At 38.6% G+C, this 25,600-nt stretch overlaps 1 protein-coding gene across 1 annotated transcript in view; it reads left to right on the top strand.

The window, feature by feature from the left end:
- The window catches only part of LOC128982961 (serine/threonine-protein phosphatase 5), a 161,350-nt gene that overhangs the window by 121,399 nt on the left and 14,351 nt on the right, over positions 1-25,600 (top strand). Inside the window, exons 9-10 of the mRNA XM_054402071.1 lie at positions 16,444-16,663; positions 17,509-17,590. Coding sequence (XP_054258046.1) covers positions 16,444-16,663; positions 17,509-17,590 — 302 coding nt within the window. The remainder of the gene's footprint in view (positions 1-16,443; positions 16,664-17,508; positions 17,591-25,600) is intronic.

Below are 25,600 nucleotides of genomic sequence, written 5' to 3'. Positions count from 1 at the left end.
TCGTCATTGAAACACCCAATGACCTAACAAAAATAACCACCACACATAACCGATAGCATAATAACATAAGAACAAATCGACAGTCACAACACTTATCAACTACCTAGATCAACCTAAGTAAAGTTGTCCATAGGAGATCTCCTGTCAATAAGTAACATACTAGCGTTAGACAAGTTTTTCAAATTTGTTACACTGAATTACTTCATGGCCATGAAACTTCTTCCACGAATTCACGCTCCTGCAGGCGCACTATTCCGTTTTAGTGTCTTGCTTTCCGTATAAAAGTCTTCCCGCCACGTTTACCGATAACTTGAAGTCGAGCTCGTTTGGAACATGGTACCATTTACCTTCAGGGTTCGGTGATCACCTCAGTCTATCCTCAATAGCGCTATCCACTCCAACAGTGACTATTCACTCCAACAGTGACTCGTGACTGGTTTATAGTTGAAACCTGCCACTGGAACCTCCTGGTCTCCGCCAGACGTTTCCGTTGTTGTCAGCCCCCCTCACATGAGTAGTGGCCCTGTCTGCGTAGGCCATGGTTGCAGCTCGCTACCCTCCAGGCCGTCATGGAGCAGGTCAGCAACTCGTACTCTCCACCCTAACAGAAGACAGACAACAATCGTCACTAATTCCACGCTCGAATTCACCAGAGAACGCTGCTAATAAATCAGGCAGGCGTTCTACACCCATCAGTAACCAAACTACCCATGGTTCTGACTTGAGATCTCACAATTCACATCAACATGACACGTGTCATTTTCTCCAGGGGAAGCTCTCACCACTCTCCCCTACAGCTCAAGTACAACTGGCAGCTGCCAGCAAGTTAGGCCAGGCAGGCGTACGCAGGTACGAGCAAAAACACTCTCACACTCACAGCGCTAAACACATTAGGCTCAGGGGACGCTCTCTTTCCACTCCCCTCCACGCTCAAGTACAACTGGTAGCTGCTAGCAAGTTAGGCTAGGCAAGCGTACGCAGGTACGAGCAAAAACACTCTTACGCTCACAGCACTAAACACATTAGGCTCAGGGGACGCTCTCTTTCCACTCCCCTCCACGCTCAAGTACAACTGGTAGCTGCTAGCAAGTTAGGCTAGGCAAGCGTACGCAGGTACGAGCAAAAACACTCTTACACCCGAGTTACAGGGGGACCACCGGCAGAAAGATTTCTCACCAACATTTATAAAAAAACAACATCCGTACCAGAACTCTCAGGGTCCCACACGAGTTAATTGCTGCCAATGAACAGGCCTAACTCAACAGTACAAGTTATGCAGAGTCTTTAATGGAGCTCATGCTTACTTTGTGACTTCGACTTAATAAACGGTCCCCCACCCAAAAAAAAACAACACTTACACGACACCTGGACCTAGTCCACAGGGAATTTAGCATGTTGCCGTGCCTAATGTAATACAGCGCGGCAAGCAAGGCAATCCCAAACGTGGTCAAACACCTAAGGCTCAGACCACACCTCTACCTCGCTGACCACTCACCATTGAACGATGCCCATATCCAAATGGGGCACGCTTCCAATGCACAAAAAATTTTTCAGGCTATGAGCCAATCCACTGACCCATGGTCAGCCAAAACTACACCAGAAGTATACTTGACATACTTCCTTTCAAAATAAAATTTTCCTAACTGCTTTATCATTTTGCACATTTTCGAAATAATTTTTCCCCGCAAGTTACATTTTTTTCATATATTTTTACAACAAGGCTAAAGCGAGCATAATTTAACAACCTCAACTCAGTTCAGGGCCAATTACAGGTACTAATTTGGGTTATTTTACTGACTTATACACTAATCAAACCAGATCCATCGGCAGGGACAGTGTCGAGCTACTGCTCCACCAGCAATCCGCAGCAAGGAGTTTCCATGTGTCCCAGTCGACAAGAACAGCAAGGCCTGACTTACACTCCTATATAAAACTGTTCTGTATAACAAACAAAAACAATTATCCAGTGCACATCTATATGAATAAATTTACATATAATTATCACAAACTATTAACCAGTTTATCAAAATAATAAGAATTAATTCCTTTTAATAACATCAGCTTGACCGTTTATTTTTAACCAATCAAGGGTTCCTCCAATTTTTCACGCCAGCTTCCTCTGGCGAGGGATTAGCCACGGCCCAGTGTGACGTCTCCCTTAGCCCATTGGAAGACCTAACATACCGGAATCTACGTTTACAAAAAAAACATTAGATAAGCAAAAAAAACTTCCAAAACTCACAAGTTATCAATTAACCAATTTAAAACAAGAAAAACCGATACGGCAGCACAGTGTCAAACAACTCTCCCAACCCAGCAACCACCCCGGTTCCATCATGTGGGACCCAACGACTCGATCCCCCGAGGACTCTAAGGAAAAGGAAAAAGGAAAAACTGCACACCTAGTACAATGACGGACTGGAGAACCTACAACTCCACCTGGAAAAAGAAAAGAGAAACTGGAGTGAAGTACTTGTACCAAGACTCAGACAGCAAAAACTGGGAAGATGAATTGATCGACATAATATACGATCAATCACTAGACGAGAGTGAAGGGGCAATAGCCCACCTGGAAAAAGAAAAGAGAAACTCCTCGCGTAAGAGAGGAAGAATGCGAATTCACCATCGCATCGCTACGCTCCTTACACCAACGCACCACCTGGACAAAGAAAAGAGAACACCTCGCATAAGAGAGGAAGAATGCGAATTCACCATCGCATCGCTACGCTCCTTACACTAACGCACCACCTGGGAAAAGAAAAGAGAACACCTCGCGTAAGAGAGGAAGAATGCGAATTCACCATCGCATCGCTACGCTCCTTACACCAACGCACCACCTGGGAAAAGAAAAGAGAAGACCTCACGTAAGAGAGGAAGAATGCGAATTCACCATCGCATCGCTACGCTCCTTACACCACTGTACCACCTGGAAAAAGACTCGGAGTGAGATTTTCTGTACCTCGTCAGCGTATTATCAACACCATCTAGAAAAGAAAAGGAAAACACTATGGACAAACAGTTCTCTGATCAGAATGTGGAACTGAATGAACTTCTTATGATCATGGACGAGTGTTTCGAAAAAGAAGAGAAATATGGACACGGAGAACAGATGCACCACCAAGCGCCCATGGAACCTGAGAAAAGAACAACTACGGGGAGTTCAATGAGACCCAAGTCCCACCAGAGGGCAAGGGAGGTCGGGGGGTCGGGGTGAGTCGCGACACTGGCTCCAACAAAACAAAACAAGTGTGAAGTCGCAACGGACATAAATTAACCTGACCCAAATTAAAAATAAACGCAAGCTATGAACAAATAACTATCCACAAATTAACAAGAATTCCACAAATAAATAGCTTTAGCCCTAGTTTCACTTCCAAATATTCAGCGTTCAATTCAAAATCTAAAAAAAAATAAAAATCCCTAATTAAATCCCCACCCAAGTCAGTAAAAATCCCCATTCCATAAGGAAATTTAAATTCCCTTTATCCCACCTTATTTAATAAAAATCCCCGTTCCAGGTAAAAATTTATTTTTATCCCGTGAAAAGAATACAAACACCTGTGGAGGGATAAAAACTCGTTTCATCCCTGCTGCAGTTCGAAAAATCCCGATGCAGGGACAAAATCCCGCCAATGACAACACTTTTCCTGGATACAATTTGTTACTCAATAATTACAAGTTACTTTTGTATATAAAGAAATACAGAACGCATGACCCCATTGCCTACTTATTCAGGGACTGAATAATGGAAACCAGGCAATCTTTCGTCGACGCACCATACAATAATAATTCTCGCTTTAACCTTCTCAGTTTCTCAAAGTAATTAAACAAAAATTTCCAAAGATTATCATTAATCCGTATTTCCCTAATCAATAGATAGTGCAGGCCTACTTCAACTAATTTATTTCCACAGATTATTTTACGATTTCACAATATCACTGGTGACATTCCAGTAAATTTTCTAAGTCCAATTATAACAAAATCCAATCCAATTCTTTTATAATACTTAAGGCTATCAGAACTGTCAAGTGAGTTGGGCCCTTTGACCAGATCAATGGAATAAGCCAGTAATGCTGCCAATACATTGAGCAAAAACAAACTTTCAGTACACAACTTTTACCAATAAATTAAAAATTAATTAAAAATTTTCAAACATTTTAACTCCATTAAGTCCACAATTAATTTCCAATCAATTCTAGTTATTGGCTCTTCCATTAACGCCCAGGCTTTACCATCCAACTCACTTTCAAGTTCAATCCACTTAACTTAACCTCAGACTAGGCCTAGGTTAGTAAATCACCACTAGCCTAATATGCATGTTAGTAAGCCAATCTCAAATGTTTCACAACAATTTGTTTTTCTCTCAATTTCTCCTGCTAATTATTTAACAACAGTAGGCCTAACACCATAATATTCCATTAATGATTCACACTAACAACGTAATTCCGTTTTCCAATCACTTCAACGACCAGCGGTATTTCCCGACAACAAATTAAAATAATCCCACATTTATCCCACTTGCGGTATAAAAATTCCCTTATCCGGGATAAAATCCCGCGGATGGAACTGACAACCTGACAGCAAGCCAACCCGGCGGCCATCTTGAGTTCACGCAGAACGCATCCACTTTTAATTTTCAAGTACAAAACATTTTAGTTTTCAAAATTTTGCTTCCCATCCTCCCACAATACCGTAATTATTTCTTTATTCCCTTTCTTTCTTACTCCTTATACTAGCAACTTTTAATCAAGTATCTATTACCAATTGTTCACCAACAACCAAACAAAATATTCCAATATGGCTAGTATATATATATATATATATATATATATACGTCCGTGAACGCGATAACTTGAGTAATTTTTGTCCGATTTTGATGAAATTTGGTTTAAAGGTGTAAAGCGGGATAAACTTGAATGAGTTCGCGAACCAGCACGATCAGACCATGGGAACGGGGTTTTATGGGGTAAAAATTGGTTTTTCTCACTTTTGACCCTCAAAACACAAAATTTCCCGATTTCTCTTTGAACCTTTTTAAAGAGCTTAAAAAAATAAATAATTTTGTATATAAAAGTATTTTTGTTCTATTATTAGTAACGGAGAAAATTAAAAAAAATTGTAAATTTCAAATTCCCATGTTATTCTTATGGAGAATATTGTCAAATGTTGTAGTTTCCTTGTTTATGGATATATTTCGATCAAACTTGGCAAATTTATTTATTTTGTACTAAGCTATCAATATTTTACTCAAAAACACACTTTATTAGTTTCCTTGTAGCAGCAAACCTAGGTACTCGTTAAACCTAATGTTACTACTAAAATATATTTAACTGAAAATCAATTCAGACAAATGGAAATTCGCTTAGTCGGCAGGTTTGCTGCGGCGGGGGTATTTTACCTTACACCAGACTGTCATTTAATTAAGGTAGGCCTATCATTATTTTTATACTACGTCTCTTGTTTAAATTATCTGAATGAATGTACTATGAATGTACATTCTTCAGCTGTTAAACTATAATTCACACTTTAAACTGAAACGAGGTGTAAGCCCGTCCTACGTACGGAAGTAGTCAGTTGAAACGGTTTAGGCCTATTATTCAGAACAGCTAGTTTACACGTATAAAGAAAATTTTTATTGCAGCCTACAGTAGAATGAGTAATTATCAATTGAGAAGTGTATAGGCCTAGTCAATGATATCACCTTCCATCGCATACCTACCTCTTCCATAATCAATATTACCACAATACAATTACTCATACTATACACAATTTCCAGTAGGTCTGAGTTGAAACTCCCTTAAAATAAAACGAAAACATCCAATAAAATTCACAGTACACATAATTATAACGTTGGTGTCCTGACATCATTAAACGAATCGTCCACACACATCCTTTATGTCAATTTCACTGCACCAATTGCTAAATAAATAAGTTTAAACAACAAAAAGTAAACACAACAACATATTAGTTTGTTTTGTAAACAGCTGAGTCAAAAAAAATATTCATTTGAACAAAAGAACTGGTCACATGTTGAAGGAATTTAAAAAGTAAAAACGCTAGTAAAGCTAGTGACGTAATTAATTGTCTATGTTTATTATCTATCCCGTTATCAGTTCCAATATCCTTGATAATTATACCACCCTCATTGAATCAATGTTCCCCCTGCGGTTTCGGGGTTAGAATAGAACCGCAGCCTTCCCGGGCTTGTCGTAAGAGGCGACTAAAAGGGTGACCGACGCTCTCACTGGGAGTCCTTGGGAGTGCCCCTGTTGTGTTTGCAGGGGTTGATGTGTGCTCTGCACTGCCGATGGGTATTCTCAGTGAGTCGTGAGAAACCAGCCACTTCGGTCCTTGGTCAGGGAGTGCGGCATGGATGTAGAGGTCGGGCTCTACATTGTGACGGGTGACCCCCGGCACGTCAGGTATCCGGTGCTGGGAAAACGGAGGTTGGGCCTCAGGGAACTGGGGTAGGGGCGCTGTCCCCGAGGGTATACCCGTTCCTGACTATTCCGGGCCGCCCCTTGCCGCACGATGCGCTGGTAAACACAAGATGGCTTTTATAACAAATACCCTGAACACATCTTTAATAAGTAGCTCGAATGAGCAAGAAAAGAAGTCGGAAGTAGAGCGAGACCCTTTTGGGCGAAGCTCCAAGGTCCAGAGATCGCCAACATTGAAAGGCGTGAAGACGTCCCCTCCACCTGCATCTTTCAGGTGTACAAAAGACTTGACTTTGGGATCTCCCTTGACAAGTGGAGAAGGAAACGGTGGACCACCCTCTAAGTCTGGTGAAGGGATGCCGGAGGAATCCCTAACAACAGCGTTAGATTTGGAAGTGTCGGGAATGGTACTTCTGCGTCAGCAATATCTCGACGCAGAAAATGACATTGAAAACCGGCTTCGAAACATGGAGCAGACCATAAAGGCAATGCTTGAAACCTTTAAGACGCAGAGAGGAGTTAACCAAGTGGTTAAAAATGGTATGGCTAAGCTCGAGGACGACCTTGGTTTTGTCTTCGCCTGCCGGCTGGTGAGCAAGGCGGCCATGGAAAGGATCGCCGAGAAGGTGGTGTCCCTACCTGACGACAATGCGCGACCTTCCAAGAAACGCAGGAGGCCTACATCAGAAAGCCCTCCAAAAAGAGAAGAGGTTGTTCAGACAGCAAAGCCTAAAGTTAAGGTCAAGGCGACCCAGACTTCTAGGTCCTTCTCTGACGTAGTTGCCGCTCCAGCGAAACCTCAACAGCCACAGCAACCTGCGACACCCATTGAGGGTAGCTCCCGAAAGGGGTCAGTCGTAGAAACACCATCTGGGACTGTGTGGGAAAAGCGCCTTACGAAAAAGGAGAAGAGGAAATTGAGGCACGCGGAAGTCGGCTCCAAGACATATGTGGCAGTGAGGGCGCAGTCGACCGGCGTGGCCCAAGCTGTGCCTGGCTCGGCACTCGCTAAAAAGTCGCGGCCCAAAAAGCCCAGGACTGAGGCAATTTTGGTCAAGCCTTTGGAGGGAAGATCATTCGCCGAAGTCTTGGGTGTTATCAAGGCCAAGGCTAAGCCAGAGCAAACCGACACGGTTGTACGAACTGGGTAAGTCCTCCTCGAACTGGGTAAGTCTAAAGATAAAGCCGCCTTTGCTGCCGAACTAAAGGCAGCTGTGGAAGGTCAGGGCACCGTTCGTGCTCTCGAACCCAAGACGTCCGTCGAGGTCCGGGATATGGATTGTGTGTCAACGGAGGATGACGTCATTGATGCCCTAAAAAAAGCTGTCCCCGAGCTTGCCGGACAAACGGCTAGTCTGAGGGTGTGGCTCACGAAACCAAACCGGAGTCAACAGCGGATGGCGGTCGCCGAAATGGCAGACGCAAACGCCAGTAAGGTTTTGGCACTCCAGCATTTGAGGGTTGGATGGGTTAATTGCAGGTTGAGACGGAGGGTGGAAGTAACGAGGTGTTTTAAATGCCTTGATTTCGGCCATTCCTCCCGAAACTGCGAAGGGCCCGACCGAGGCAAGAACTGCCTTCGATGCGGGGAGGTGGGTCACACTCGTAGGGACTGTAAAGTTGAGACCTGTTTCCTCTGTAAGGAGAAAGGTCTCAATGATAAAAACGCTAAACATATAGCTGGGTCTGGGCAGTGCAGTGCATTTAAAGGCGCACTACAACAAGCGAAAGCCCAACCACGAAGATAAGGATCCTCCAGTGCAATGTAGATCGATCCAGGACGGCTGACGCGCTTCTCAGTCAGCTTGCCCTCGAACACGGTGTTGACGCGCTCTTGGTCAGCGAACAGTACCAGTACCGGGACAGGGACCCATCTCTTTGGTTTCCCGATACACTTGGTACTGCTGCGTTCTGGGTTCGTAATACAGCTAAAGTGCAGGTAAGGAGTCACGCGAAGGGCCGAGGATTCGTTTGGGTCCGGTGCGGGGATGTCACTTACTTTAGTGTATGCCTCACCCCCAACGAGGCTATCCGTGACTTTCGTGGAAAGATAGACCGCCTGGAAGAGAGCGTGCGCGATACCGCCGGGCACGTTGTCGTGGCGGGGGATTTCAATGCTAGGGCTGTCGAGTGGGGAATGACTCTCACTAATTCCCGGGGGAAGTACATCCTGGACTTTGCTGCCAGGGCTGGACTTGTTGTCATAAACGAGGGCAACACGCCAACTTTCCAGCGTCCCGGAATGAGGGGAACGATCCCAGACATCACGCTTGCATCTGAGTCCCTCTTGCCGAGGATACGAGCCTGGAGAGTCCTAGAGGATTATACGGCCAGTGACCACCAGTACATCATTTTTGATGTCATGGATAGTCATCAGAGACAAGCTACCGTGTCTCGGCAGGTGCCCGTTCGGTGGAACACCAAAAAGCTGGACGTGGCCAAATTCACTGAAGTCATACTACGGGGAGAGCCAGTGGTACCTGCTGCATCTGGCGTGGCTCACGCAGAGACATCAGTTACATCATTGATGAGGCTGATAGTCTCGGCCTGCGAAGAGTCAATGCCTTGCAGGAGATCCCGGTGCGATAAGCGACCTGTGTACTGGTGGACAACCGAGATCGCAGAACTACGACGGGCAGCATTGAGAGCCAGACGTCTTGCTACCAGGGCCAGAGAACCTGAAGATAGACGTCTTAAGTCTGACGCTTACAAGGTGGCTAGGAAGTCTCTTCGCCGGGCCATTAACCGGAGCAAACGCAGTTGCTGGGAGAAATTAAGGGACGATGTCGTTTCCGATCCGTGGGGCCTTGGTTACAAGATAGTAACCAAGAAGCTTGGCACCCGCTCTCCACCTTCCGTTATGGACGGGGCCTCTATGGAGAGGATCGTAAAGTCCCTTTTCCCGACTCACACACTGCGCCCATTGCGGGAGTTCGGAAGGGTGGACGACGTACCGCTTTTCAGTCTCGAGGAGTTGGAGGCGGACGTTCTGTCCCTGAAGAACAACAAGGCTCCTGGACCGGATGGGGTACCTGGTGAGGCCCTGAAGAAAGTCTTTTCAATAAATCCACAAATCCTTTTGAGCACGTACAATGCCTGTCTGGCCGAGGGGAAGTTTCCCTTCTGCTGGAAAACAGCTAGGCTTGTGCTCGTGGGGAAGGGAAAAGGAAACCCAGACCTACCCTCCTCTTACAGACCTCTCTGTATGTTGGACACTGCTGGGAAAGTCTTGGAAAAGTTGATCCGTTCCCGACTGAATTCAGCCGTGGTTGCTGCGGGGAATCTATCCCCTCGTCAGTACGGCTTCAGGAAGGGACGGTCAACGGTTGACGCTATTGAGGAGGTAAAGCGAGCCGTAATGAGAGCTGAGGAGTTTAACAACTATTCTCGTCGGGTTGTGCTGCTTGTAACACTTGATGTGCGAAACGCATTTAATTCCGCGAGGTGGTGCGATATGCTCGACGCACTGGAGAACACTTTCCACGTCCCGGCATACCTCATGCGCATGATAGAGGACTACCTCCGGTACCGCCTCATCATTTACGACACTACAGAAGGCTCCAGGACGATGGATGTAACTTCTGGTGCTGCTCAAGGATCCATACTGGGCCCGGACCTCTGGAACGTCGCCTACGACAGCCTCTTGAGATCCGAGATGCCTGAGGAAACTGTCCTAGTTGGGTATGCAGATGACGTTGCGGCTTTAATAGCTGCACGTAGCATTGAGCTTGCCCAGCTGAAACTAAATCGAGTCATGCGAAGCATTAACGCATGGATGGCAGAACATGGTCTCTCGCTCGCTCTGAGCAAAACTGAGATTGTGATTCTGACTAAAAAGAGGATTGACACCATCGTGCCTTTGATGGTGGGGAACGTTGAAGTCCAAACCACTCGTGTCGCAAAGTACCTTGGGGTCATGGTGGACAGCAAGCTCAGCTGGCGAGACCAGATCACCCGTACGGCGGACAAGGCCGCTAAAATGGTTTCTTCCCTTAGTCGGTTAATGGCCAATGTCGGAGGTCCACGGTCCAGTCGCAGAAGGCTGTTGATGTCTGCGGTCCAGTCCGTGCTCCTGTACGGTGCGGAAGTCTGGGTAGACGCTCTCAATAAGGAGGTATATAGGATGCGGCTCGCCCGAGTGCAGCGTCAGGCAGCACTAAGGGTAGCATCTGCCTATCGAACAGTGTCCGAACCCGCCGTCCTGGTGGTTGCTGGAGTCATCCCCGTCAAACTTTTGGCGGCGGAGAGGAAGGCAATTTATCAGCGCCGTGGGGAGGACCAAGCAAGAATTGAGGAACGCACCCGGACCTTCCAGCTGTGGCAGGAGAGCTGGGAACAGGAGACAAGGGGGCTCTGGACCAGGCGACTGATACAACAGGTCCAACCTTGGGTTAATCGGCGGTGCGGAGAGGTGAACTTCTACCTCACCCAATTTCTGACGGGTCACGGCTTTTTCCGGTCGTACTTGTTCAGGATGGGCAAAGCCGTGTCACCCGATTGCATATACTGCCCAGGCATTCCCGATGACGTGGAACACACTTTCTTCCGCTGCCAGCATTGGGAAAGGCCCCGCCTAGAGGCTCAACAGTTCGTAGGACTGCTGTCGGTGGACACGGTCATACCGATGATGATGGAGGGTGAGGACAATTGGACCTGTGTGTCACTTTACATCCAGGGTGTTCTCCGCGCCAAGAAGCTTGACCTCGACCGGGATGCGGTGTAGGTCAAAAAATAAATAATGCCAGAAACGGTGCGAGCCCTGTGGGCTTAGGTCACATGTTGGCCTGACTTGAAGTAATGTGACAAACAATTCCAGGTCTGTGTCCAACAGAGTAGAGGGGGTTTTTTAGTGAGTAGTCTGTGATAAACTCAGGAGTCTCACACTACAGGCTGGCTACCTGTGTGCGTAAAAGCATTTTCCCTCCTCACCCTAAAAAAAAAAAAAAAAAAAAAAAAAAAAATTGAATCAATGTACATTGTAATTCCCCATATTCATTTATTTAAACTATAAAAAATTCATCGCCTCCAAATGTAACCACAACTAAACACACGCCAAACAACTTTTTTTAGATTTCATAAAAGGATGTTTAGTCTAATTGCAGTATCCTAGGTCAATGATGACGTTGTGTTCAATTTATGGCATTCATCTGTATATCTTTGGATAACACCCGTCTGAGGTTGTGGTGGTAATTTAAAATCGTATTCCTGAGGATTCTTGATCTCCATCTTTATGACATCAATATTTCCGGGCCTAATCCAAACAAAGTTCAAGCATTCAAAAACATTGATTGTAAACAAAAAGCTGCCAAGACGAATTAAAACATGTAAAAATTGTGATTTTCCTACCCTTTCCAAAAAAGATGAGCAGTAAAATAATTTGCAAATCTTTTTCATTTAACTCGTGTACAGATCCTCGACTTGTACACATCGATGGTGTTACTTTTCTCGGTGGTCTACTAATCTTACCTATTTCTAATAATCAATGACAAAATCAGAGTAAATAACCTCATAGTTCTAATAGGGCATTTTTATTTAACCAGCTGTTAGTTAAAACAAATTATATTGCTCTAAAACAAATCGAAGATTACAAAGATTGCTTTAAAAAATAATTTGAACATCCTAGTATTTTACTATGTATATTAAATTAATCTGTCATCCTCTTACAAAAGAATTGAACGTATCAATGATTAGCATTACACATAGTATAAATAAGTCAACCCTCAGTATGTCTTTACATTTGTATCCATGTTTTTATCCAAATGCTGAATTTGTGACACAAAAGCTGAATGTTTACAGCTGTTATGTTAAGCAAATTATTTTATGCCAAAAGCTAGTTTAGAATCTTAGTGTCGGCTGCTAGACTTTTTAAAAATTAAAACTTAATTTTTAATAACTGGGACCCTAAACTAAAATTATGGCTTCGACATTCCCTAGTTCTCAAAATTATCTTTCTTTCAACACAAAAATCATGACAATCCGTCGAGTGGTTGATTCAGAATCGTGAAATAAAAAAACACTGTTTTGTTTTAATATTATAGATTTTGTATGGATAATATTTGTGTACTATTGAGTGGATGGATTCTTATGTAAACATACCTTGAAATCATATTAAGTGAGACTAATTCGTCAACATTTATGATTTATGAGAGCTATAGCGAAAATAGGCGGATGGGGGCCCCACCTTCTGCAGTAGCCTATCTATAAAAGCTATAATGTTTAAACAAAACTATAATATCTATAACTAATATGATGGTCAATTTATACATACCCACTGTTTTGGTATCTTGAACTGAGGTAACACATATGTCGTCAAATCTTCGTTAAAATTTGTTAAAAACTGTTTAAATATACAATTTTTAGCTCGGTGTTTGTAACTAAACTTGCCCAAACTTAGATTTAAATCCATCTAATACCTGCTCTGGAGTGCTCTGGGGCTCAGGTCCTTCATGGAAGTACCTAATCCTATTCATAGTACACCCCATATCACCCCTTCCCTACTTCCCTCTTACCCACAAAATCTTTTCAATTTACCTATAGGGAATCTTTTGGGGACAGCAGACTCAGAGCTACCCACGTTCCCTATTGTTTGTTGCGGAGGGTAAGTTTCTCATAATCACCCCAGGCCGAAAGTCCTACACTCATAATTATGAAAGTTTGTTTTTGTTAGGTTTTAAGAAAAAAAAATGAAAAGAAAAAAAACTATAAGAAATACATAAGAAAATGGGGGTTTTCACATTTATTATTTGGAGGCAACCTTTTGCTGCCTTTATTGAGCATTTTCAAGAAATATAATACAGTAGAGTTCCGATAATCCGAAGTTTGTTAATCCGAAAGTCCGCTTAATCCGAAACCGAAAATAAACTTTTTTTACCCAGTACGGGCTGTCACTAATCGGGGAAAGTCGAACCTACTAGCATCTACGAGTGACAATATTAATGCAGTTTATTGTAGACACAACAAGTGATGACGCAGTACCTGCTATCACCCATTAGGCTCATCCGAAACTGCTAGCTCGGTCGTGTTGCAACAGTTAGTTGTACCTCGTCGAATATTCTGTAGAGGCCGGGTAAGATAGACTTGTTGTATAGAGTATTTTAGTATTAGATTTAGTCATTTTTTAAGTAAACATTTGTTATTTTCGTCCTGGGTTCCAATCCCGCCAAATCACCTATGGATTTTATCTAAGTGATAGTGCCGCAACCCCTAGGTCTAGTCTAAGTAATGTAAAAAACAATCCCGAGCTCGTGCCTAGCACCCAAAGACAAAAAAAAAAAAAAAAAAAAGTTTAATCAAAAATATTCAGTGATACGAAATGTGTTCGGTCCCAACCATTTTGTGGTACTCTACTGTAGTAATTTGTATGACATTTTATTCTATTTCAGAATATCACTTTCTATTTGGTCGATTCCCTCACCATTTAAAAGTTATTTGCACAAAAGTGAAGCAACCTCCGAATTTGTAGTGGTCAGAAATTATTGAATAACTAAATCTATAGATCTACTGTATCGATTCAGTTAAATAATGTATCGTTAGAAAGCTTAATTCGTGTAGATTTGCAAATAATTATAAAAGTTTGCTTTTGTTAGGATTTATGGTGAAAAATTAAAAAACATGTTTAATAAATTTGTGGTTCTAGGTTGTGTGGGTACAATACAACCACAAAAACCCTACAACAAACCTGTGATTAAGCGATCTGTGACCATGACAACGTGTTGTGTGAATCCTGAGCCAGTTGTCTGACTCGTCTAGTTTTTACTCAATAACTGAGTGGACCAGTAGCACTGTAGATTTGACTCTTTGAGTCGAGGGTTAACTAAGCTCACTGCCTCGCGTTGAAAAAAAAAACTTACTCACATTCGTGCTTCATTACTCACACTTTACTTTAGAATGACATGGAAGCATTAGAAAATTAATTATTCCACATTTTTTATGATATTATTAATGTTTTATTTTTGTATTGTGAACATAAAATATAATACTCTTGTCATAGTAAATTTTCTTTTTTATTATTTTTTTATTATATATTTTATGATCTTGATTTACGGTACCGATATGGTATTTATTTAACCCTCCAAATGGCAATGGGCAAACTCTCTAGTGGCAAGGCATTTTTGTCGATTTTGCAGTCATATTTTTGAAAATTCATGTAAAATTAATCAATACCTATTGAACCATATACTTGAATTGTTTGTAACGAAATGAAGAAATTGAAAATGGCAACAGAATAAATATCTAGAACAGTATGTATTGGCATTAGGTAGAAAAAATTTAAAAAAAATTTTGAATGCTTTTTGAATTTTGAAACTAAAACTTTGCTGCATGAAACAAAAATTCTTAATGTCAATTTCAAGATATACAAAATTTTTGGAATTTATTTCCCAACATGGCAATGTAAAAATAATTCAATTACCATCTTGTTTTAGAAAGTCATGACCTAAAAAACTAAAAAAATTTCAAATTCAACGATTTTGCAGACCATTACATACATTTGTAGACATTTTTTTTTGTTGAGATTATAAATTAAATGAAATAAGAATTGTTCATGGAAAATTATCATTACTGTAAATCTTTTTAACATTTATATATTTATATTTTTTTTAGAAAAATACATTTTGTTATTCAAACATGTATATTTTTTGTCAAAGACATAAAACCCCAAAACAACTATATAAAATAAAAGTAAATTTATTCCCTGCATGAATATATAGGTAGTTATAAAGGCAAAAATAAATAAATAAATATTTTATAGTGTTTTATATAAAGAGCAAAAAAGTGTTTTATATATATAGAGTGCCTTTTTCATGTGGCGATCAAATTGTTCCTTCACTATCACGAAATATTTCAAAAACAGGCTAAATGTAATGTCCCAAACCTCAAATTTAGTAAGTCTATGCTCAAAAAACAGTTTACAAACTAAATATGTACAAATTTACGACTAATAAATTTGATTCAAAGTGTTAAAGTCACTGTCAAACCCACAATATTCGTTGTTGGTAAACAGTGAATAAAGTTCTCAAAAAATAGTGTCTCAAGTTTCTAAAAGTAATTTCACATTTTAGTCAAGGCACAATAAATAATACCCAAACCAAACATTTACAACACTTATAATCATGATGTAAACTGATAAAGTAAAATCATACCAAAACCCGACTAGTTAGTTGTTGGTCAACAGAGATTGAAATAAATTAGTCAGACAAATATTCACGAAAAGTAATAGCTGATCACTTCAGCACCAGTGGTGCAATCTAAATCCATTAAATACCACAATGCACAGAATTTAATGAACTTTCTAGTGAGATACATTATCATATGGATAATTATATATTTCAGTGAATAAAATGTGTTTTACGACTGCTACTATTATAGTTACTCTGCCACTTCACGAACACGTAAAAATTTATTTATTTATTTTTGTTGTTGTGAGATCATATGTTACTATATTGAAATGATTTTTGCACCATAATAAAGAAAATTTCTTCCTTATTGCTGTGGTAGGCCTACCACCTGTTTCTTTGTAGACAAAGAATATCCCTTGTTATGATTTTTTGAAACATACCGTTTTTGGCAGTTTTGTGACACGTACATGGTGCAACTGACTTTGCTCGAAATGTTCGTTCACTTTAGTGCTCGAATACAGTGATCCCTTTGTGAGATAAAGTTCATCTATGTAACAAAGTGCAAGTTTAGAATCTTATCTTTCTAAAGGTATAAAAATGGTCCCATTTTGACAATTGTTTTTAACGATTTATTTGGAGTTGAGTTAACCAAAACCTTGCAAAACGCGACTATTATAGTCGCGCTGCTAAACCCTTCTAAACACATTAACCCTCCAACAGGCAGGCTGCTAGTTGAAACATCTTTAGTACATCTTTTAGTACAGTAATCTGTTTCCAAGCAGGGTAGTCTCATATTATTACTATTCATTCAATTTCCGTTCAGTGAATTCATTGTAAGATCCCTTTATTGGATGACCCTACTTCTAAACTATCAGTGTTTTCTCTAGGTCTGATGTGTGAGTTGCTATGGTCTGATCCTCAGCCAACGTATGGTAGAGCTACCAGCAAGCGAGGTGTCGGTGTACAGTTTGGACCAGATGTTACAAGTGACTTCTTGAACACCAACAATCTTGACTATATTATACGAAGTCATGAGGTTAAGAATGACGGATATGAAGTTGCTCATGATGGCAAATGTATCACAGTTTTTTCTGCACCCAACTATTGGTAAGTACTTAATTGTATGTAAATTTCTTTAAAAAATATTATTTTCGATAAGCATAAATTTGTTTACTTAAGATTTAAATTTATGGCTAAAAGTTTAGTTTTTAGCTAATTTCTCATTTAGGGAGTAAGCCATTACCATAGTTCTCATGGTAAGACCTGTACCTACCTGGGAAAGATTTACTTTTTCATTTTGATGTACCATAGGATAAAAACTTTGACAATGAAAATTTGTAATAAACCTCTCCAAAGATTTCTCTAAGACTTGCTATTTAACCATTTTGAAGTGAATTAACTAAAAATTATTACCAATCTGTGTTGTTTTTTTAATCAATTATTTTACAATTACCGTACTTATTGATACTGCAATTTAATATTTAGTGAAAAAATCATCATACTAGAATTAAATTTAAACCCACACAGGTGTCTGAGGTGACCAATTATGTTATGTAACTTATTGTTCGACAAGCAGCTCATTTAAAAAATAACATTGTGTAAATATTTTAGAGTATTCTCAGCTTCCGTTAAATAAAAACAATTGATTAGGCTAACAATGAAACTCATAATAAATCTGTAAATCTGTAATTATCTATGACAATAATAAATATGGTAAGTGAGATCATAAGGACTATTTACTAGCAAATATAATCGGAAAATGCATTTAAAGATACATATAAATGTGTGATTTTCAGTTTAAACCATGCAAAAGATTTATGGGGGAGGACCCCTTTTTTTATGTAGAGTATTCCATATCCCCCAGACTCCCCGGTGGCGCCACTTTCGCCCAGTGGAAATCCCTTAAAATATGCTCTGAACTCTGTTGTATATGTTTTTTATTTAAATTCCAGTGACACCATGGGCAACAAAGGAGCTTTCATCACTTTAAAAGGCAGTGACATGAAACCTCAATACACTACATATGATGCTGTGGTAAGTCAATGAAACTCCTTTCATGTTTGTCAACTAGGGGTCTGCGGTGCACCGAAAAAGTCGGTACGGTACAAGCTTAATTACCGTCATCGGTTCGGTACAGCATTTTACACAGTACAAATTCGGTTCAAATTCGGTTCGGTACAGCCTTATTATTATAATAAATTACTTTCAGTTTACTATCGCAGTCGACAGTTGGTCCCAGCACATAAAAGTCTTATCAGATGTTTGTTTACGATCTTCATAATATAATTTATTACTAGGGTGATGATGCAATAAAAACCCCATTAGCAGTCCCAAATCCATTAACATTTTATCACGACAATAATTGTTGTATTCAAGTACTTCCAAGAACTGTTGAATTTTATCACTTTTATTTCTTTACGACTTTCTCCAATTCTATTTTATCATAAAATAAAAATAATAGTCAACAACTGTTAAATGTTATCTCTAACTCAGTCAGTATTTTCTTCGATATTCAATTTGCTGCTGGCCATTGCCTACTGCCATAAAACTGTTTATGGCTACATATTAAACTTGTAACTAATCTACAATCTTATTTTATAAGTTAAAATATTTGTTATAGATATTTTATGTTTCTATTGACAACCACAAGCATAGTTGTTGTTGTTTGCATAATTTTTATTTTCGTTATTCAAGCCTACTCGGCCTCAAATTATGTCATTACATGTTCTGTATCTTGTCTTATATTGTTAGATGTGGCTGTTTAAGGCTTAAATGTTTTTTAGTTTCCTGCATTTTTGTGTTGTGTTGAAAGTACTTTATGCAATCTAAATCTTATGAACTAGATAGTGATTTTGCTACCCTCATTGAAACCTAATCAATTTATATATAGACCCTCCTAAATAATTAGGTCTAGGCCTAGGTCTTTTGATTCTTTGGAAGAGCTTTAAAATATACTAAGAAAATTGGATTGAGCCTGAGATAAACTAATGATTGATATGATTGATATTGTGGATGTTAACTTTGTAAATGAAAAGACAATAATCTTACTCTGTGATAATCCAAATTTTAGTTTCAGAAAAAAACTTTTCTAGAGTTGTATCCATCTTATAACTAGTTTTGAAGCTGATAAAAAATATGCTCTTTGCCATTACTTCATCATAACCTCTAGTGAACAGCTAGCAACTACACTGTCATCGTACTGAATGCTTTTAGGCCTATATGTTTTAAAAAATTTTAAAAACAACTAGACATTGTGTTGGTTGGAAATAATTTACCAGTTGTGTGAAATTATCTTGTCAATAAATGTTTCAAACATGTTTGTTTCTAAAAAATCTTATCCTATTTAAAAAAAAACTTTTATCATGGCTATTCAAAGTATCTCAGAGTAAAATAGGTGAAGCCTTTATCTTAACTGTGATTTTTCTTGACACAATCCTCGTAGTAGTAAAAGGTTTTGTTTTAATAATGTGTGGTACAGTAATTGTTGTTAGAAAACCATGAATGTAACCCTTTAAATGTGTACTATCCATTTTCATAGTTATGTCAATGTATTAAAGTTAAAAATAATGGTTTAAATACAGTTCTGAGCAGAAAACCGCAAAAATATGGGTAGCCGCGTACCGTACCGATTTTGTACCGAGAACCAAGGTACAAAATATTGTACCGTACTGACCTTAAATTTTTTGTACCGCAGACCCCTATTGTCAACAAAAACTCATATTATTGAAGTTTTTGTTCTTGAAGTTTTTTTTTAATTTCTTGTATTTAACTAGTTTTAAGTTCATTAAAAAAGTTATAGTTTACGTTTATTATGTAATCCTCATGTCACATGGTAAAGGAGTACTGTGTTTATGGTTAACATATTATTACACCACTTAACCTACTAAATTGCATCGTCACTCAACTTTAGCAATGGAATCACTGACTTGTGTTGTTTGAAAGATGTAAACGCAAACAACGCATATCATTGTAGACAGTGGCAGTGGCTTAGTTTGTTAATTTACACAGACGTTTGATTTTGTCAGTTTGTTAATTTTGTTCCAATTTATGCATAGTAAATAGTGTATCATCCTTTAATTTCAAGGTCGATAAAAGTTTGTACAGTATTTATTTATTCAAGTTCATTAATGACTACAGTGGTAGTTTATTATTCATCTCAACAGTGTGTTTACAACAATGAACTACTATTTTCAAGAGTAAAATTTGAAATATTTGAAATATGTAGTACAAAAGAATTGTTTGTCTTTCTACAATACAAAACATTGATAAAATTGTGCCCCCAAATACATTGCACATACTTTTATTGATAACACTTTTCCTTTTTAACCAAGCTAGGTTATCCGATCTAGGCATGTTCCAGTGTTCCTGTGAGTCGAGTAAAACTGTAATTGTACTCTAATGTCATTCCACTCAGAAGACTGTAACCAGAAAAACCTTCAGAGGGGTTTATCCAAGCCTTTTATATGTGGATTGTTGTCCAAGAATTATTTCAATATCATTTTGATATTTACAATTAGTTAGGACTACACATTGACATTAGTGATGGGTCAGTACCACATTTTCAATGTCGGTACCGGTACCGGTTCCTAACCTAATTCTCACAGTATACTAGATATTTAAATTATAATCACTTTGGTGTTTGAAAAAATATTTTTGGACGATAAATAACTTCAATAGCTGTTTGAAATTATCCAAAATGGCCGCTAGCCTCCAAGGACTCTTAAGGAAAATTTTTACCAAAAGTATTTATAGAAAGGTTTTTAGAAAATAGGGCTACATATTCATTTAAGGTTGTAGGCCTAACTTAGATAAGGAGCAGGCTTGTTGAAAAAAAGATTTAACAAAGGCTTAGTTTTGTAAACTCACCTTACAATATTCATTTTAGGCTAGGCCTATTCTATAAAAGTTTAAAGTTAATAAGTGAACAAAGATCTACGAATTACAAAAGGTGTTTTATTGAAACGAATGAACAAACATGCAATGAAATTTAAAAGGCTTAACGTTATAATGAAAGGACTGAAAATGGTGTGTGGGGGATGAAATTAAAAATGAAATAAAAGATAAGTTTGAAATAAAGGTTCAAATAATTTAGATGTGATATATCTCAGGGTAGGGTGTCGTGCTGGCTTGAATGCTAAGAATTAATAAATTTAATAGTGTCCAAACAGCAGGGCCGGTTCTAGGAATTTTTCAGAGTTAAGCGAACACCCGAATCAGCGCCACTTAGAATTCCCCCCCCCCCCCCCCCCCAAACCCATGAACATAACTTAACCGTATTTGTGAATTTTTTCCCAATAATTTTGGGAAGAATTTGTTTTATAAGTTTAGGTAGAAGAATACTAACTTGCAATAAAAGGCTGTTTATTATTCGCAGAAATGTGACATTTATACCGTACACTTTTACTCATCATATAAACTATAGCAAAACCAAGGACACACAAAAAAAACAGGTCGTAATGTAATGCTCGTCAAGCATGACGTCACGATAGAAGACGGCAATGACGTAATGTTTGCCGTTTGTGATCAGCTGCTTGTTTTAATCTTTCCTTGGAAAATAAATAAATAAATACCTACGTCATTGCCGTCTTCTATCGTGGCTTCTTTGGGCTGACTGGACTCGCCACCAGATGATTTCTACAAAAGTCTACTCATTGATTTGGCTTTTTTTTCTTCCTCTTCCAAATTCGCCTTACGCTTTCTATGATAAGCGCCAGACGGTTTCTTTTTTTCTGCCATTGTTTTCATAGTTTCGACTCGCAATATGCTTTACTCATTCATTCAGTTTATACTTTCTTTTTATTTAATGCGCTAATTATAAATTGAACTTAAAACACTCGTAATAATTCGCTTATCAACAATCATGAATCATCAAAACAATGCCAAAACACACGATACCGATACGGTATAGCCCTACGCACGATTACTAGAAAAATACCGGTATGGATCATAAACATAAACAAATGACGTTTTTGGCCCGAAAATAAACATTTTTTAACATTGCTTAAATGGAACTGCCAAAACATGTGTTCAATGCTATTAGTATAGGATTCGGGCCAACAACGTCATTTGTTTATGTTTATGATCCGTACCGGTATTTTTCTAGTAATCGTGGGCCTACGTATACGACTAAAAGAGTGCAATACAACGTAGTGCTCTGCTCTAGGATCAGAGGCAGAAAGGAGTGAAAGAAAGGGGAAGTTTCTTGTTGTGACAAGTGGCGCTGCGCGCTTGCTTATCTCGAGCATGAGTGATTCGTAAAAATGAAACCCACAGGTGCCGCGCTGGCGCTGACGCTACCGACTGCCGAGCGTCAGCTCAGTTCAAATCGAAACTGCAAATGGCAGTGAGTCCTTGAGTTGTAGTGCTGTACAAATATACACAATTTTCAAGTGCTGTTGGTACAAACAGAATAAATGCCTTTATTGTGGTGCTTTGAATACTTGAACTCTGAGCAAAAATAAACAAAATTACGTTGTTCACGTAAAAATAAATGTTCCGTTGGCGCCACGGCGCCACTTTTTCGTGGCGCCATATGCGGCCGCGTAGTTCGCGTATGGGTTAAACCGGCCCTGCCAAACAGGCCTAATTAAGGTGTTAAACTTACAAAATCCCAACAATGAAAAAATCTAATTTTGATGTTGTCCAAAAGGTAAGTCCAATTAGCACTGAATTTAAAAGAGTTTAAAAGAAAAGTTTATACTTAATTTTGGAAATACAATGATGGGGTTGAGTCCTCTTGAGGTTTACTGTGATACAACTTGATTAAACTGGTTTTCTTGATAATATTAATTAATTTAATTTAGATAAAATTTGGACTCCTTCTTCCAACTAACAGTTTCAACTTCCACTCTGGCTTCCTTCTCTCTCAAATCTCAATGTTCACATAATTCATTGTTGAACACATGGATCACTGTTTCACTGCTTCTTGAATTTTGATTCCTTAAGGACTAATATTTAAATGATATTATAAGAAATTTTGATGTATTGCAATTCTCTTACATATTTAATAAATAATTAAGTTGTGGACTTTGTAAAAAAAATATATATGCTATAGAATGAATATTATCTATACTTATTTAATACGCAAGCAGGATTTTTGTGACAATTACTCCTCCGAAACTACTGAACCGATTGACTTGTTTTTGGTCTCATTGGAAAGAGCGTAACGTGAAGTTGTGCAGGAAACTTTCTTTTTAGGTAAATAATTAGAGAGTGAGGCCCTGGGGCCCTTTTAAGTTTCGTATTTCTCCATAAGATTAACATGGGAAACAAACATTGATTTGACTCCAGCTCTTAGAAATTAAATATTAATAATTGGTCTCCATGGAAGCATGAGAAAATTCACAATGTTTACATTTGCTTTGACATTTAAATGTTAACAACCAGAATTGTCAAATGCCTATTTCACAATTTCAGACAGCTGATCCATAAAAATAAAACAACTATGTGGTAGGTTTATTTAATTTTTAAACTTTATGATAGATAATTTATTATAAATCTATTTCAATGATTATGAAACAGATTTCTTCCGTTGCGAAGCAAAAATTAAAAGTGAAAAAACAGTCAATGTGTAAATTATCTATGTTGTATTAAAAATGTGTATAGTTTTGGATGTTGGTTTGTGTTTAATGATATAAGTTATGAATTTATTGAATTTTTATTTTAAGAATTTGGCATATGAGTAAGCCTATAATAAATAACACAATTTCAGAGTTCTGACAGTTTTTGCCTAACTCTGTTCTGTAGAGTTTAAAGTAGTCTACACCTTATTGTCTACAAATTGGCTAAATAACTTAGCTACGGTACATTATAAAAGCTTACAGCCTTTTTACGTTGACTTAAATTGCAAGCTTGCCTTTTCCCCTCCATGGGCAGTTTGATAGTTAAAAATTGACCCTTTAAACTGGAATAGGGCTGTTATGTAAATTGTGAGTATTTCCATTAGTTAATAATCTTTTAGTCGACTCTTTTAAAATCATCGGAAATTTTGACTGTTATTAGTTTTTAAACAAGTCATTTGTTTATAAATAACTCCTGTACTTCTTTGCAATTGCTCGATTTCGAGCAACATGTACAGTTAATGATTAATTGAACAGATTAATGAAATTATATAAATTAGGAAAATGAATATTAGGCCAGCCTTTCTGAGGAGTAATTAATAACAAAGGTGTATGAACAAAAGTTAACATTTTAAGAAACTTAATACTAAATAATGAATGAATGAAATAAAATATTACAATTTATCTCCTCAGAAATTTGTATGATATGGAATGAAAGACAAATTTCAAACGAATATGAAATGGAATTCATGAATCATTTAGTATGAATCATATTTAAAGCTAGTTATGGGTCACATTAAGGGTGCGCTCTACCCGTCTGGCGCGCGCAAATGTAAGGGTTTTAGTTCTTCCAGATTGTAGCCCCAATTGTGAACCGATTTAAAATATCTTGGTGTCATATTTTTCGTTAAATGTTATTGTAGGTTTCCCGTTTTTTTTTTAATTTTGATAATTTAAAAAATGTTGGGCTCAAAGGTTGGTGAAAAATGTAAAAATAGGCGTTTTTTATCATGAGTTTTAATACATTAAAATAATTTTTGGAGAAAAAATAAAAAACGGGAAACCTGCAATAGATTCTTAAAAACAAGAACCTGGAATTAGTTTTCTAAAAAGTTGAATGATAACTATGTAAACACGCAGACTCGAAAGGCTTGCAAGCGCTCTTCAAGGCACCGTGCAGTGGCGCGGCCAACGGGTCAACCTGTCGTCGGCTCTCCCACCACAGCCATCGATCGATATTTCCCCTCCTCTCGGTTGATTCTGTTCTATCTTTGCGTCGTCGCCGTTTTTACACATATACTGTCCTCTTTGTAAACAGTTATACTCAGCCAACGCAACTTGCTTGCACAGATACAGCTTTAAAACTTTACCAAAGGATAAGTTTGTTTATATACGTCGGGTATGAGATTGTTGTAATAACAACCATAATAAAAGTGTTTTAAGAAAACCAGTACTCAATAGTACTGTATTAAAACAGCATTTTTAAATTTTTGCAATTAACCCCTCCAAGTTGGGGACTTGAATCTGATACCTCAAATGTTCTAGCTAGACTATTGACCACTCAGCCATTCAACTTCAAGTTCAAATCCACTACAAGTCATAACACGGGTCTACAAATAAAATACCCTGTTGCAGCAAAACTATTCACTAAGTGAATTTCAACTTGTATGATTACAGTATTTTTTACTAAAATATTTCCATAACTAAGACAAACTTATTCCTATTTAAATAACATTAGATTTAACGAGTGCTTAGGTTTGCTGCTACGGGGAAGGTAAAAAGTGTTTCTTGACCATACGTCAGTAGAATGAAATTAACGAATTTGCCAAATGTTATCAACATACAGTATACCCATAAACAAGTAAATTAAAACGGTTTTAATTTTCTCCATAAGAATAACATGGTAATTTTTAACAACACTTTTTTTTATTTTCTTCCTGACCGTAGGCATACAACAGCGCTTCAATATACTAAATTACTCTGCACCGATGACCTCTTGCCAAGATCAAGTTTTTGGTCAAATAGTATATTTATTTATTTATTTAGTACCGGTATTTAGTATAGAGAGGGGTTATAAGTGGCTAAGGCCTTATACTGCTCTACTAGGCTACAGCCTCAAAATCCCATCCCCATCCCCAAAACCATGGCGCCGAGCCGTCTGCGCATGCGCGCGCCCGGGAAGATGACAACTGAGGCGACTACCACGACCACGTGTTTCTCACTCGCTTGCACACTTGCACTGATTTTCACCGTGTTTTGAGTGTTTTGGTGTGTATTGTCGGACGTAACTAGGCTATTCAGCACCCGGGGCAAACACCTATTTTGGCGCCTCCCCCCTCAATTGGACTGAAACTAATTCCTTACAAATCTTCTTATAAAATGTGTGTTGTGTCCATCGGTACAATATACATTAAAGCTATTTAGATCTTAAAATGCTTAACCTCAAGTTCAAAGTACTAAGGCCTAGATATATGTGGTAAATAAT

This window comes from Macrosteles quadrilineatus, unplaced genomic scaffold (genome assembly GCF_028750875.1).
Source record: "Macrosteles quadrilineatus isolate MER2022 unplaced genomic scaffold, UCM_ALF_1.0 Scaffold_1__1_contigs__length_201487025, whole genome shotgun sequence".
NCBI lineage: Eukaryota > Metazoa > Arthropoda > Insecta > Hemiptera > Cicadellidae > Macrosteles > Macrosteles quadrilineatus.
Note: the sequence above shows the minus strand (reverse complement) of the source record. Positions and strands in the feature narration are given on the sequence as shown.